The sequence below is a fragment of the Lithobates pipiens genome, unplaced genomic scaffold (genome assembly GCF_037356315.1).
Source record: "Lithobates pipiens isolate NorthernLeopardFrog02 unplaced genomic scaffold, aLitPip1_a1.2 Scaffold_18, whole genome shotgun sequence".
NCBI classification, from domain to species: Eukaryota; Metazoa; Chordata; class Amphibia; order Anura; family Ranidae; genus Lithobates; species Lithobates pipiens.
The window spans coordinates 483346714-483363576 of NW_027507758.1; the positions used below are offsets into that span (position 1 = coordinate 483346714).

Below are 16863 nucleotides of genomic sequence, written 5' to 3' on the forward strand. Positions count from 1 at the left end.
GTGCATCCTGCCATCCCTCCACCATACTGTGCATCCCGCCATCCCTCCACCATTCTGTGCATCCTGCCATCCCTCCACCATACTGTGCATCCTGCCATCCCTCCACCATACTGTGCATCCTGCCATCCCTCCACCATACTGTGCATCCTGCCATCCCTCCACCATACTGTGCATCCTGCCATCCCTCCACCATACTGTGCATCCTGCCATCCCTCCACCATACTGTGCATCCTGCCATCCCTCCACCATACTGTGCATCCTGCCATCCCTCCACCATACTGTGCATCCTGCCATCCCTCCACCATACTGTGCATCCTGCCATCCCTCCACCATACTGTGCATCCTGCCATCCCTCCACCATACTGTGCATCCTGCCATCCCTCCACCATACTGTGCATCCTGCCATCCCTCCACCATACTGTGCATCCTGCCATCCCTCCACCATACTGTGCATCCTGCCATCCCTCCACCATACTGTGCATCCTGCCATCCCTCCACCATACTGTGCATCCTGCCATCCCTCCACCATACTGTGCATCCTGCCATCCCTCCACCATACTGTGCATCCTGCCATCCCTCCACCATACTGTGCATCCTGCCATCCCTCCACCACACTGTGCATCCTGCCATCCCTCCACCACACTGTGCATCCTGCCATCCCTCCACCACACTCTGCATCCTGCCATCCCTCCACCACACTCTGCATCCTGCCATCCCTCCACCACACTCTGCATCCTGCCATCCCTCCACCACACTCTGCATCCTGCCATCCCTCCACCACACTCTGCATCCTGTCATCCCTCCACCACACTCTGCATCCTGCCATCCCTCCACCACACTCTGCATCCTGCCATCCCTCCACCACACTCTGCATCCTGCCATCCCTCCACCACACTCTGCATCCTGCCATCCCTCCACCACACTCTGCATCCTGCCAGCCCTCCACCACACTCTGCATCCTGCCAGCCCTCCACCACACTCTGCATCCTGCCAGCCCTCCACCATCCATCCCATCCATCCCCAGCCGTAATTGCCAATACCCAGCCGTACCTAGCCATACGCAACAGTACTCGTCAGTGCCTAGCCGTTCCCAGCCTCTGTATGTGGAAGTCTCCCACATGTAGTATCGCCATACTCGGGAGAAGTATGCAAACCTATTTTGGGGTGTCATTTTTGCTATGTGTTAGAAATATTGTATGAATGGAGAACTTTGTGTAAAAAAAAAAAAAAAAAGCGTTTTCATTTTCTTTCCACATTTTCCAAAAACTTTTAGAAAAAAATGACATGTTCAAAAGATTCATTATGCCTCATAGATTATACGTCGGGGCGTTTTCTTTCCATAATGGGGTAATTTTTGGGGCGTTTCCATTGTCCTGGTGCCCCAGGACTTTCAAAAGTGTAATAGGTAGTCAGGAAATTGGATTTATGCTCCAGAACGCCTGAAGGTGCTCCCTGCACGTTGGGCCTCTGTATGTGGCCACGCTGTGTAAAAGTCTCACACGTGTAGTATCGCCATACTCGGGAGTAATAGCAGAATGTATTTTGGGGTGTAATTTGTGGTATGTATATGCTGTGTGTGAGAAATAACTTGCTAATATGACAATTTTGTGAAAAAAAAACAACTTGATTTTGCAAAGAATTGTAGGAAAAAATTTCAACTTCAAAAAACTCATGATGTCTCTTACTTAATACCTTGGAATGTCTGCTTTCCAAAAAGGGGTCATTTGGGTTTTTTTTGTACTTTCTTGGCATGTTAGGGTCATAGGCCAGGTTCACACTGGTGTGACATGACACTCGTCCTACTTTGCATCCGACTTTGCCCTGCAACTTAAAGTCAGAGAAATGTCCGACTTCAATGAATGGGGATCCAACTTGGATCCCCGCCAATACCAGGCACTGTGGTATGAATCTCTGTGGCCCCCCACCCAAAAACATCTTGTCCCCATTTTGATGTGGACAAGGGCCTCTTCCCGACAACCGTCGGGGTCTGCGGGTGGGGGGGCTTATTGGAATCCGGGAGCCCCCTTTTAATAAGGGGGCCCCCAGATCCCAACCCCCCACCCTATGTGAATGAGTATGGGGTATCGTACCCCTACCCATTCACCTGGGGGGAAAAAGTGTAAAAAAAAAAAAACACACTAGACTGGTTTTTAAAGTAATTTATTAGGCAGCTCCGGGGTCTCTTCTGAATTGGGGGGGGGTCTCTTCCGACTTCTCCGCTCTCCCTGCCCTCTTCTCCCGGTCCCCGGTTCGTCTCCCGCTCTCTGGTGTCTTCTGCCAGGCTCCTTCTGCTCTTTTGGCTGCTCTTTTGCAAGCGTTAGCCTGGTCTTCTCCGTTGTCTTCTTCCCTCCGCTCTTCTTCCAATGTTGACACAACGTTCTCTCCCAATGTAATGCCGTGTGCATGGTGCGCAATGACTTATTTAGGCATGGGGCGTGGTCACCGGGTGATGCCATCTGGTGACCCTGCCCTTTATGATGTCACCGCCTGGGGCATGATGGGCGGTGACATAAGGGGCGGTGTCACAGATGACATCACCTGATGACCACGCCCCATGCTTATATAAGTCTTTGTGCACACGGCATTACACTGGGAGAGAGCCTTGTGTCAACATCGGAGAAGAGAAGAGGGAAGAAGACGACGGAGAAGATCGGGCCAATGCTAGCAAAAGAGTGGCAAAAGAGCAGAAGATAGTGGAGGAGCCTGACAGAAGACACCCGAGATCACGGAGAAGTCGGAAGAGACCCCCAGAGCTACCTAATAATAAATTACTTTAAAACAGGGCTCGACAAAACCCGGGCGCCAGGTCGCATTTGCGACTAGAAATAGCGGGCTGGCGCCTGGGTCATCACAGCTGGGGGTATCCTGTCACCGCGGACCCCCCCGGCGTGATCGCGTCGGGCCGCGCCGCCGGCGGCCGGGAATTGAGGCCCCCGGCTTTGAGGCCTTCTACGATCCTATGGTTCCTTCTGGAATCTGGCGCCCTCTTGTGGTGGCCGTTGGAATTACAACCAGCAATGCTAATAGGCTGGCAGGCAGGGGAAGCTCCATCTCCTTCCCTTTACTCAGAACCCCCTAAACATTATATATATATATATATATATATATATATATATATATATATATATATATATATATATATATATATATATATATATATATATATATTATTCTAACACTCTAGAGAATAAAATGGTGGTCGTTGCAATACTGTCTGTCACACTGTATTTGCACAGCGGACTTACAAGCGCACTTTTTTGGGGAAAATGTATTTAATAACAAAAAAAATAAGACAACAGTAAAGTTAGCCCAATTTTTTTTTATATTGTGAAACATAATGTTACGTCGAGTAAATCGATACCCAACATGACATACTTCAAAATTGCACCCGCTCATGGAATGGCGACAAACTTTTACCCTTAAAAATCTCCATAGGCGACGTTTAAAAAATTCTACAGGTTGCACGTTTTAAGTTACAGAGGAGGTCTGGGGCTAGAATGATTGCTCTCACTCTACCGATCGCAGTCCTCACATGTGTGGTTTGAACACCGCTTTCATATATGCGTTCGCTTCTGCACGCAAGCTTGGCGGGACAGGGCCTGTTTAAAATAATTTTTTTTTTCTTATTTTAACTTTTATTTTTATTTTTTTCAATGTTCTTTAAAAAAAAAAAAAAAGTGTGTCACTTTTATTCCTATTACAAGGAATGAAAAAATCCCTTGTAATAGAAAAAAGCATGACAGGTCCTCTTATATATGAGATCTGGGATCAGAGAGACCTCGCATCTCATATTTACACTAAAATGCAATTTAAAAAAAATTTGTCATTTGAAAAAAATAAAAAAATAAAATGTCCCTCTAAGAGCTATGGGCAATGACTTGGAGACAGGTGAGGGGCTGGGGGCTATCTTCCCCTCACTCGTCTCCATGTCAGGCCAGGGACACGGGTCCGAATCGCCGTCACGGACCTGGCTCCTAACTTTTTTAGCTGGCTCCTAGATTCCAAGCAAATTTGTCAACCCCTGCTTTAAAAACCTGTCTAGTGTGTTTTATTTTTACACTTCCCACACTTGCCACGCTGTACCCAATACTCATTCACATAGTGCGGGGGGCCAGGGTTTTTTCGGCGTAGGGCGTTCCCCTTAAAATCCATATCAGACCGAAGGGCCTGGTATGCTCTTGAAGGGGGAACCCATGCTGGTTATTTCTTTAAAATTTGGCGTGTAGTTCCCACTCAAGATCATCAGAGCACAAGTCGCATGCCAAATTTGCATGATCCGACTTCAGTGATATTCAATGGGCTGAAGTAGGATCAAAGTCGGACCAAAGTAGTGCAGGGAGCATTTTCAAAGTCGGCCAACTTGTATTGGACCAGTTAAGATGGCTCCCAAAGGGAAACATTGATTTTCACACGACATGCGACATGAGCTCCCAATGTTGGAGCATTTTGTCGCACCAGTGTGAACCTGGCCTCAAGAAATTAGATAGCCGTTAGTACTTCAGGTGTGATCAATTTTCAGAGGTTGGCACCATAGCTTGTGGACTCTATAACTTTCACAAAAATCAAATAATATACACCAATTTGTACCAAAGATATATAGCAGTATAAATTTTGGCCAAAATTTATGAAGAAAAATTACTAATTTGCTAAATTTTATAACAGAAATTAAGAAAAATGCATTTTTTTTTTACAGAATTTTCAATCTTTTTTTCTTTTATAGTGAAAAAAAAAACCCCAGAGGTGGTTAAACACCACCAAAAGAAAGCTCCATTTGTGGGCAAAAAAGAAAAAAACATTTCATATGGGTACAGTGTTGCATGACTGAGTAATTGTCATTCAAAGTGTGAAAGCGCCGTAAGCTGAAAATTGGTCTAGTTAGGAAGGGGGTTTAAGTGCCCAGTGGTCAAGTGGTTAACAGTGTTTGTGTGTTCTGCTGAATTTTTTGCCTGTTCGCATGTTCTGCTGCGAACCCGAAGAGGAGGGTGTTCGGCTCATCCCTACCCAATTCACTGAACAACCTTCACCTGCGGGCTAAAATGCTGCAATTCTTGTAATGCAGAACTTCTGGGAAAGGGCATGTGCTTATTTTACACGCAAAGTTTTTTTTTTCTCCCCTTTAATACGGGTATAACGTCCAAGAATCCAGAACTGCAACATCATTGTCATTCCAGACTGTGTACCTGTAAATGTTAAAAAAAATACATGAAAATGCTGTATTTTTTTTAGAGTGGTTGCGTTAACTCTGTTCTGTATTTAAAATCTTACTGTAAAATGAGAAATGTATTTAGTGAAGAATGGTGAACCAGTCTAACCCCTAGCTTCTTTATACCTTGGATAGTCCAACATTGAGTTCTCCCTGCCATCGTTCTTGACTCTCTTCTGGCCATCTGGGAATTTAGCATCTGCCCACACACTTTTTAGCAGGTTCCAACTTCCTGTTACATACTCAATAATACAAAATAAAAAGTTGACATGTTTTGGGTAAATTGACCCTTTTAAAACACCGCTTTGGTCAAAGTGTAGTAAACTTCCACCCATAGTGTAAATACATCCAAAAAACAGGAGAAAAAGACATAAAAAGGCTTACCTTACTTCCAGTGCCCAAATCTTCATTCTCAGGTGTCCGCGTGCTTTCTTGCTTATTTTGGAAACGTGCAGGCAACATTTATGGGGTGGGGGGAATAAATGAGGCTCCTGTGTTTGACGCATTTCCTTTATCTGCAATAATTAACAAATTAATGTTCTCAAAAACACAAGTGATCATAAGAAAATACTCAACTCTGTTATTGCTTCGAGGTTACATTATCTTATCAGTCCTGCAACTTGAATACTTCAAGCATGATAAGTCCTTTGCTGTTATTACTTGTAATAAAGTGATAACCTCCAGACTCATCCAGCTTCAATAGCAATTAACATACACTAAAGGGTGCTTAAAGTGGTTGTAAGCCCTTACAAACCACTTTGACCTGCAGGTAAACCTAGATTAAGGCTTACCTGTAGGTCCAAGAAATATCTCCTAAACTTACACGGTTTAGGAGATATTTGCAAAAAAGACAGCGCTGCGCAGGCGCACACTGAGCATGCCGCTGTTAACGGCGATATGCCGTTAGTGCGGCTCCTGTGCGTATGTGTGGGGGTGATGTCGTCGCTGCTCCAGCGCTGTGAGTGGCCGGAGCAGCGATACCCGGAAGAAGGTGGACGCTTCGTGCTACTGGGGACAGCGGTGACATCGCAGGCTCCTGTGTCAGGTAAGTGACACATAATGGCCTACTATGCGATGCATAGTAGCCCATTATGCTTTACCTTTGCAGGGAGACAAAGAGGAAGTAAACCCATCGGGGTTTACTTCCTCTTTAAAGCTGAACTCTAGGTATGGTTTATATTTCATAGGTACATTGGTCCAGCTTAAACTAATGTAAGTATACATAACCTGTGGCCTGGTGCTGAGCGTCTGCCCTGCTATATAGTAAGCACAGCGGATCGCTTGGTCAGTACAACTCCTATTCATAGAATGCCTTGGATTTTTCCCAATGAGTGCAAAGTGTTCTCTGATGTGTATGGTGGAGAATGACATTTTCTCTCTGTCGCTTGGCATGAGACCCGGAAGCTCACAGCAATAACTGTATTACCGATGACTACTACAGCAATTCTGCTTTCCTAGCTGTCTTTCAGGTATAGCATTCAAGCTGGACCAGTGTACTGTACAATACAAACCATACCTGTTGTTCAGCTTTAAGACTTTCTAAAGTGGCTAATGTATATCATTTTAGTATACTTTAATTGTTATTTAGTGTCATTGTAGATTAATCGGAGCTCAGTTTACCGCAATGTATACTAAGGTTCAAAATGAGGAAAGACTCTGCACAGCTCTGATCTTTACCATATGTCACCATACACTAGCATATCTGAATGTAAATGTGAGCTGTCATGACTAATGATCCTGTCATTCAAAGAATTAACTTTGGTATGCACAGTTAATGGAAGGTGTCATTCTCTCCCATCACACACACACACACACACACACACACACTCTCTCTCTCTCACTCACTCACTCACTCACTCACTCACTCACTCACTCACTCACTCACTCACTCACACACACACACACACACACACACACACCCTGGGTGACAACCACGACCAGCATATGGGGGGTCTTATCAGTTTTGTATTTTGAATTTCACAGTTTCATAAAAGAACTATTTTCATATCACTGGGTTTAGCAACACTTTTTCAGTGTACAGTATATCAACTTGTCAGTGGTCTTTTTAATGACCCTTTCTGTTAAACTATTACAAATGCACCTTTAAAGTCTTGTTTCCTAGTTTAGGCCATCCTGTAAGGTTTGTTTCTTCACATACTTAAAAAACCCACATTGGACCCTTCCAATCCTAACAACCTATGCCCCATCTCCTTGCTCCCCTTCTTATCCAAACTCCTCGAACATCTGGTCTACAACCGACTAAGTGTCCACCTCGCTGATAATAGCCTTCTTGATCCCCTTCAGTCTGGATTTAGTCCTCAATACTCCACAGAAACTGCTCTCCTAAAACTAACAAACAATCTACTAACGACCAAAACCAATCGACATTATTCTGTACTGCTCCTCCTGTCCTGGACCTCTCTGCTGCCTTTGACCACCCCCTCCTCCTCAAAAAAACTCCACACTTTTGGTCTCCGTAACTATATTCTTTGATGGTTCTCTTCCTACTTATCCAACCGCACCTTTAGCGTTTCTTACAACTTTACTTCCTCCTCTCCTCTTCCTTTCTCTGTTGGGATCCCCCAAGGTTCTGTTCTTGGACTGCTCCTATTTTTAATGTACACCTCCTCCCTGGGTCAACTGATAGCCTCCCATGGCTTCCAATACCACCTCTATGCTGACGACACCCAGATCTATTTCTCTACCCCTCAGCTCACTCCCTCTGTCTTCTCACGTATCACTAATTTACTATCAGATATATCAGTCTGGATGTAGCAACACTTCCTCAAACTCAATCTATCCAAAACCGAACTTATAATTTTTCCTCCCCCATATCCCCCTTCCCCTGATCTCACTGTCAAAATCAATGGCACAACCATAAGCCCATCCTCACACGCCAAGGTTCTAGGTGTAGTCCTGGACTCTGAACTCTCCTTCAAGCAACACATCCAATAACTGTCCAAATCCTGCCGCCTCAACCTCCGCAACATCTCCAAAATACGCCCCTTTCTAACCAATGACACAACAAATATCTTAATTCACTCTCTAGTCATCTCCCGCCTCGACTACTGCAACTCCCTTCTCATTGGCTTACCTCTACATAGTCTATCACCTCTTCAATCTACCATGAATGCTGCTGCCAGACTCATCCACCTTACCAATCGCTCTGTGTCTGCTACTCCTCTCTGTCAATCTCTCCACTGGCTTCCGCTCAGCCAAAGAATTAAATTCAAAATACTAACAACGACGTACAAAGCCATCCACAACTCTGCCCCCAGCTACATCACTAGCTTAGTCTCTAAATTCCAACCTACTCGTTCTCTTCGTTCTTCTCAAGACCTCCTGCTCTCTAGCTCCCTCATCACCTCCTCCCATACTCGCCTCCAGGACTTTTCCAGAGCCTCTCCAATCCTATGGAATGCCCTACCCCAATCTGTCCGCCTATCTCCTACTTTATTAGTTTTTAGACGATCCCTGAAAACCCTTCTCTTCAGAGAAGCCTATCCTACCCACACCTAACAACTGTATTTTCATTTTCTCCATCAGCTCATCCCCCATAGTTATTACCTTTTTTTGTTTCAACTTGACCCTCCCTTCTAGATTGTAAGCTTTAACGAGTAGGGCTGAAACAACTAATCGATTATGAAATGAATCGATTACTATTTTCATAATCGAATAATCGGCCACTAACATAATGGGGTTAACAAAAAACTATAGTACAAAAAGAGCAAATCGCTACTGTAAATATTACTTTCACTGTCCCATAATAAAAAATTAACCCCTTACAGTAGCGATTATTTGCTCTTTGTGTACTAATTTTAGTTTTTTTAACTCCATTATGTTACTAAACATCTCAGGCCTAGGTCACACCTCTGTGTTTTTTGGTGCTTTTTGCAGAAACACACTATAGTTCATTTACATGGTTTCCTATGGGACACGTTCACATCCATGATTTTTTCAGCTGCTGCGTATTTGGAAAAGACGAGGACTTTTTTTTTTTAATGCAAAACTGTGCTATTTTGTTTTTTTTGGTTCAATATACTTCAATGGAAAAGCTGCAGAGAAGCAGGTAATAATGCGTTTTTGCGGCAATTTGTGCTTTTTAATCTGCCCAACAACAAATTGGGCAAAAAAATATGTAAAAATGCAAATTGCAGCAAACTTTTTTTTTTTTTTTAGGTTATTAACCGATTATTCGATTAATCGAAACAATAATCGGCCAACGAATCGATTATGAAAATAATCAGTTGCAGCCCTACTAACGAGCAGGGCCCTCTGATCCCTCCTGTGTTGGTTTGTCTGCCCTAATTTTGTAAAGCGCTGCGCAAACTGTTGGCGCTATATAAATCCTGAATAATAATAACTATAACTCTTGTCTTGCCTTCTTTTTTTTTTTTTGCAGTCTATCATATTTGAAGAGGTTGACATTACAGACGCCAGTGTTGCTGAGTCAAGCACCAAGAACCTAAACAACAGTTTCACAGTATGTATCCAGCTTACTATAGAACACCACATGTCTTCTACCTCTGTAAATAAGTTGCACAATTGCTTCTCACTAACCTCCAGTTCTATCCCCCTGGTGTTTGCTCCCAGTAACTGCATTCAAATTTGAATATTCGGACCACTGTTAGTGTGATATTGGGGGCAGCTACAGGAGCATCACTGTTTAAGTGTAAAGCTGGCCATACACTAGTAGATTTTCCAACAAAGTTTGAATGTTAATCACTTCACATCCTGGCTATTGTCAAATGACGTCTGCAGGGGGATCTCTCATCCTGGGTGGGCGTCCTATGTCGTCCTGGGCTTCCTGGCCGTCTAGGGGGTGCGCGCGCCTGCCACGTCACTCGGGAGCCAGTGCACATGCCCAGCACCCACGATTGCTGGAAACAGAGCCTGTGTGGACCTGTGTGTGTAAACGCACAGATCCACATCCTGTCAGGGGAGAGGAAACCAATCGTGTTCCCAGTACAGAGGAACACTGGTCTCCTCCCCTTGTGAGTCCCCTCCCCCTACAGTTGGAATCACGCCCTAGGTAACAGAGTTCACCCCTCAATGGCCCCCTTCCCTGCCAATGACATTTATACAGTAATATGTGCATTTTTATAGCACTGATCGCTGTATAAATGTGAATAGTCCCAAAATAGTGTCTGCAGTGTTCGATGTATCCGCCGCAATGTCACAGTCACGATAAAAATATCCCCGTCATTACTAGTAAAAAAATAAAAATAGTGATAAAAATGCCATAAATCAATAACCTATTTTGTAGATGCTATAACTTTTGCCAAAACCAATCAATACGCTAATTGCGATTTTTTTTTTTTTTTTTTTTTAACAAAAACATGTAGGAGAATACATGTTGCCCTAAACTGAGGAAAAACATTTTATTTTTTTTTTTTAAATTGGGATATTATAGCAAAAAGTAAAAAATATTGTGTCTTTTTTTTTTTTTCAAACTTGTCACTCTGCTTTTGTTTATAGCACAAAAAATAAAAACCGCAGAGGTGATTAAATACCACCAAAATAAAGCTCTATTTGTGGGGAAAAAAAATTATAAAATTTAATTTTGGGTGTAGCATGACCACGCAATTTTTATTCAAAATGCGACAATTTTGTGTAAAAATTCTTGTACAGTAAACTGGACGAATGTTGTTTGAAAGTACTTAAAAATTTTCTTTCCTTTTTAACACTATTTTAGATTGGATGTAATTTATCAAGCTTGCCAATTTCCAAATGAAAACCAAATTCAGTGTTAGCCCTTGTACACACGGTCGGAGATTCCGACGGAATGTGTCCGATCGGAGCGTTTTGTCGGATATTCCGACTGTGTGTGGTCTGCATCGGACTGTTTCCGTCGGAATATCAGTTGGACCAAGTTTTCCAACTTGCCGGAAATATTTTCCGCCAAAATGCTCCGATAGGACATACTCCGATCATGTGTAGAGAATTCCGATCAGACAAAGTGCCACGCATGCTCAGATCAAATTCCTACATCAAAGCTATTGGCTACTAGCCTGAACGTAGTCCCATCGTAACGAAATTACGTTATCACGTTCTAAAAGATCGGATTTTCCGACAACTTTGTCCGACCTTGTGTATGCAACAGTTTCGGACAAGATCCGTTGGACAAGATCTTGTCGATCCGTCGGACAAAATCTGATGGATTTGGTTGTCGGAATCTCCGACCGTGTGTACAAGGGCTTAGAAATTCTTTTGTTAGAGAAAAGTTTTCCATCCTGCTCTTTCAAATGTTCTCCTCACTGTGGTTGAATACGAACATCGATTTGACCCCACTAACAATTAGAAAAATCAAATAAATGCTCTTAAATTAAAAACATTTTGAACAAAATTTTACTAGTGTGTAGCCAGTTTTGTTTTTCAGTATACCAGTAGCACTAAGGTTAAGGAGTGTTCACATCACAGACAGCTAATTTAAAAACTGAAAGGAAATGCACTGTTGTGGTTTTCTGCAACTTGTCTCTCCCCCGTCTCTGAATAGGGAGGTCCCTTTTATACATTTAAGGCTTTGGTTTTGAGTTTATCTGTGAACTATTTAAAGATGGGTTTTATAAAGTGTAGGGCAATTCTTGCTTTCCACTGACTACAATGTGGAATAAAGATTGCACTTGGTTTGGCTGTGTTTGTATATGTTTGTATATATACTGTGTGTGTTTATATATAAATATAAAATATATGTATAAGAGCAAAATGGCCCAGAGGGCTTTCAGTGCCCGTTCACACAGGGGCGACGCGACTTGCAGCGCGACTCACAGACGCGACCTGCACACGACTTCAGCGGCGACTTGCAAAATGACTTCTGTATAGAAGTCAATGCAAGTCGCCTGAAGTCGCCCCAAAAATAGTACAGGAACCTTTTTCTAAGTCGGAGCGACTTGAGTCGCTCCTATTAGAACGGTTCCATAGTACAGAATGGAACGCGACTTGTCAGGCGGCTAAGTCGCCTGACAAGTCGCGGTAGTGTGAACGGGCACTCACTGTCTTGCAGTTTACGTCTTGTTTTTTTTTTTTTTTGTTTGTAAAAAAATAACATTAAAAACCTTTGTGAAAGATAATAATGCCTTTTGTATAATGCAGCAAATAACTGTTCTGAAATGAGCCAGACCATGGAAGATCAATTATGGATGCCATGCACCGCCATTGGGGTGGATTTTATTTAAATCAACTTGATTTAAATCATAATTTTTAAAGAGGAACTGTCATCTCTGTCCTGCAGCGGGTCCTCCTCTGACCCGCTGTTGACTCCCGAACATTCGCATTCATTTTAATGGGACGGCTGGTGATGCGGCAGTGACACAACCAAGGCAAGGGACATGGCGGCAGCAAGTGAGTGGATGCCCGCTAACAGGCGCTGCCATGATGAATCTGAAATAACAGGTGCTTTTTAAATGTAAGGACTTATTCTTGCTGGTAGTTGGAATCTTTAATATTTGCAAACAAAATGAAGGTTTCCTATTTGGAATAATAAGCTGTCAGGTTAGTAAAACAACGCTGTCGGAACTGATTCAATTATACAGTTTATAGTGTACATAGATTTGCAAAACAATGGGATAAAGCAATATTCCTGAACTTTATTTTATCTCATGGTTACTGTGAAACTGTGTGAATGCATCAATGCAGTGCTTGTTATCTCAGCTTGTAGAGCTTGGCTTCATTGAATAAGTTTACCAAAAATGTAAACATTGCAGAATATACAGCCTCGTGCTATACAACTATGCTCCATTTCATGCTGAATAAATTAAATTATTAATGTATCTTAAATAGAAAACTATCTTTAGACATGTTTTTACTCCAAACGCATTTTATTAAAATTTGCTAAAAATCAAAAAAACAGTTTTTTTTAAATCATTGATTTATATTCACCTTGGCCGCCATATCAAAAAGGGAGCCCACCACTTGGTTAAAATGGATGCAGGTGGCATTGCTGGCCTAGGAGAAGCAGTAAAACTCCTGACTGATGTTAAATAGTTTAAACTTTAGGACTAGAAACCATAATGCTTAAGGCCTCGTTTTATATGTGCAGGTGTTTTACTGCCTCCTCTCAAAAGCAATTCATGGTGAGTTGTATTCAGAATGATTTGACAAGCAGCTTGGAGGCTATATGTCTATTTAACCCATTAAAGAGGAAGTAAAGCCTTACTGAAAATAAAAATAGACCCTGCAAGGCAAAGGCTTAATGAGCTTGTATGAGCTAGTATGCATGCGTCGTCGTCCTCCGATGCCACCATGATACCTGGGGTGACGTCTTCTCGGCTCCGGCCAGTCACAGCTCCGGCCAGTCTCAGCTCCGGCCTCAACTGCTTACAATTACACACAGTTGCATATCTGTGGAGGTGCAGTCCATGCATACGAATGGGTTCTTTCTGGCGACGGTTCTGCCTGGCAAATGTAGCAAGTTGTATCATTTTTGCCACGACACAACCATGGCAATGTGTAATAACATGGCTGCCAGCCATATTACCTTGTGATCAGGAGCAATAAAACTGCAGCTGTAATATCAGCCTCAGCTGCTCTTGTAAAGAAGGCCCCAATGTGTAACTGAGCTGAGAAAGTAAAGATTTGCTATGTTGTGAGGAAGGTTTTTAGACTGTTAATTATGCCTAAGCAGTAACCTGTAAAAATGTACTTTTTGCCTGGAATTGCTCCCAAAAAATAGGAGCCCATTTCCTGAAGTGAGGGTGCCTAGGCACTCCTTTAGTTTCAGCCTCACAGCTATATATTTGCAGTGTCAGATCTAAGGCACTTCTGCCTCCAACTTTAGTTAAGCTAAGGAGATAAAGGGTGAGATTTAGTGATCACACTGCTAATTATAGTTTACCTTGCTGGATGTTCTGACGTGAGGAAGCAAAAGCCCTGCCTCTACCAAGATGGTGGTGGTGACACATGCTTTTTTTTTTCCTGCCATCTGCAAGGACTCCAAAATATTAGATAAAATGGATAACTTCAGCAGCAGGTGTATTGGGAAGTGTCTGGGTGCTCAGAAAAAAATATTGAAATACGTTTTATTTTCACTGGTTCTGTTTTATATGTATTTAGCATGCAACTGTGTCATATGGAATTTTCTTGCAGGATAAATGAGTTGTCAGTCAAATCTTCATATTTTGTCAACAGTTGAGTTGGCCACCCGCTTCTTGTATTTGTCAGGGACCCTAATGTAGAACTGTATTTATTCCCAGCTCTACCCAACTTTCTTGGCCATTACAAGAGTGTGGCCCGCTCTTCTTGTTGGGAATAATTCTCCAAGGCTGAAGGATCGAAGAGCCATGACTTCCAAAAGAGATCTCTTCACTCTAGCCAACAAGCAAGGGGGCACTACAATCAGTCTACAGGCAAAACACAGAGACCTTTTTGGTCAGAACATAGAAAATACATTTAATAGTATGTTTAGATGTACAGAAATGGGAAATGTAGCATTTTGCGGAATTTGGTATTTTTAGGTATAATTTAAAGTGCTGCTAAACCCTTACATGTACCCAGTGAAGTTACTAGCCCTATGTGATACACAGAGATGAAACCAATCCTCCTGTATAAGTTGTACCTGTTTATCTGCAGCTATCTCTTCTCTGCATCTGTTTACAGTGCAGAATTGACACCGCTTTTCTGAGCTTCCGGAGGCAGGAGGTGGTGAGCTGATGTCACACACTCTGCAGTTTAGAGAGGACAGCTGAGTGTAATCTGAGACCTGAGTGGAGGGAAGGGATACATTCCCCTCTACACAGACTCAAAGAGAAACATGCACACAATGAGGCAGTCACCTGCTTTGTGTTGGAGCTTTCCTCCCCATCCCCCATCATATCTTAGAATCACATAGCCTGTCAGAAATGACTCATGCAGGTAGCAGAGGAACCAGACTGCAGACCGAAATCACACTGGTGCTTCGGACTGAAGCAAGTACATTATAGAAGGATTTGCTTTGTTAATTTTTTATTGCAGAGGTTTACAATCATTTTAAGCCTAAAGGGGACATAGGAATGGCAATTTATAGCATAGAAATGGCAAGTTAGCTGCATTTTAATAACTAGATTTAAAAAAAAAATGTAATTAATGTTTACCGTCAAAGATGCATAGCAGTCTGCATTGAAAAATATGCTATGGATTATGTTGCATTGCACCAATATTGACACATTTTTGGTGTGATGGCCACATTGATGGCATTTATATGTAATGCTTCCTTCTCCGTATGACAGAACTGGTGTGACTAGATCTATATGCTCTGTAAAGTGCTGTGTAATATGACAAGGCTATTTTAAAATACTTAAAATAATAAAGAAACGCCTTCTGTTCTGAAAATACATCTTACAAGGCCCCCACTGGCATACCTGAAGGCTTGTGTTATTGAAGTGTCACTAAACGCTCTTTGTCCAAACACACATTTAATCCAGCTTACATACAGTACACATTAGGGCTGAAACAACTAAGCGATTAATCGACAACTAATCCATTATGAAATGAATCGATTACTATTTTCATAATCGATTAATCAGCCAGTAACATAATGGTGTTAAAAAAAAAAAAACGAACATGAGCCCTTTATAGTACAAAAAGAGCAAATAATCACTACTGTAAATATTCTACAGTAAAAAATGAACCCCTTACGGTAGTGATTATCTGCTTTTTTTTTGTACTATAAAAGGGCTCATTTTAGTTTTTTTAACCCCATTATGTTACTAAACGTCTTAGACCTGGTGCTTTATTGGTTCAATATACTTCAATGGAGAAGTTGCAGAAAAGCATATAATGCGTTTTTGCAGCAATTTGTGTTTTTTAATCTGCCCAAAAAAATGTGCAGTAAAATCAAATGCGCAAAAATCAAAACGCACTGCAAAAAGCACTGCAGAAACAGTTCAAAAGCAAACTGCATAGGTGTGTACGGAGCCTTATGCTGGCCACACAGATCAATTTTCAGATGAGAATATTCAGACAAAAGATCTTTGTACATTCACTGAATGAAAGAATTTTGTTTGAAATTTTCACTTGTTTTTAACATTTTGTTTTTAAAATTTAATGTAATTTCTGAATGAAAACCACATACACTGTCTGAGAATTCCTTTGACCGAGAAGTTTTCTATTTCCAAATTTTCCCATCACTGTGGTTGAAAATGAACGTCAATTTGACCCACTTTTTTTTTTTTTTTTTTTTTTTTTTAAGGTAACCGAAACAATCGGCTAACAAATCGATTATGAAAATAATCATCCGTTACAGCCCTAGTACACATAAACGTTCTTTTAATATGTCCCCCAAGAGCATGAACCACTCTGATTAAACTACAATCCCCAGAAATCAATGTACTATCCATCACTGCTTCACATGCACCACCATTTTCCTTTATTCAACCTTGTCCCACCTACAAAATAAAGCTGCCGATAATAAGTGGGTGACAATTACATAAATGGATGTACTTCTGTGCTTTTACATGCCGTGGCTGGAGTTGTTGGCTACTACCAATGTCAGGAGCGAGCCCTGGAGGGTGGTTATGTCCACAATTACAGTGGGATCATGTAGAGCGCATGTAGCCACCATCTTAAAGGAAGTGGTGGCTTAGAAAAGTTTGAATTTCATTTATAGGAGATGCCCGGCAGTACTGCTATTAGAAGGGACACATGAACAGTATTCATGGTATGCAATATACTAATAGGTTTAGTGC

General features: G+C 42.1%; 1 protein-coding gene across 5 annotated transcripts in view; it reads left to right on the forward strand.

The window, feature by feature from the left end:
• Positions 1–16863, forward strand: part of DGKD (diacylglycerol kinase delta) — a 151796-nt gene that overhangs the window by 53525 nt on the left and 81408 nt on the right. For all 5 annotated transcript variants that reach the window (XM_077488441.1, XM_077488442.1, XM_077488443.1 and 2 more), the window contains exon 3: positions 9606–9686. In XM_077488441.1, coding sequence (XP_077344567.1) covers positions 9606–9686 — 81 coding nt within the window. The remainder of the gene's footprint in view (positions 1–9605; positions 9687–16863) is intronic.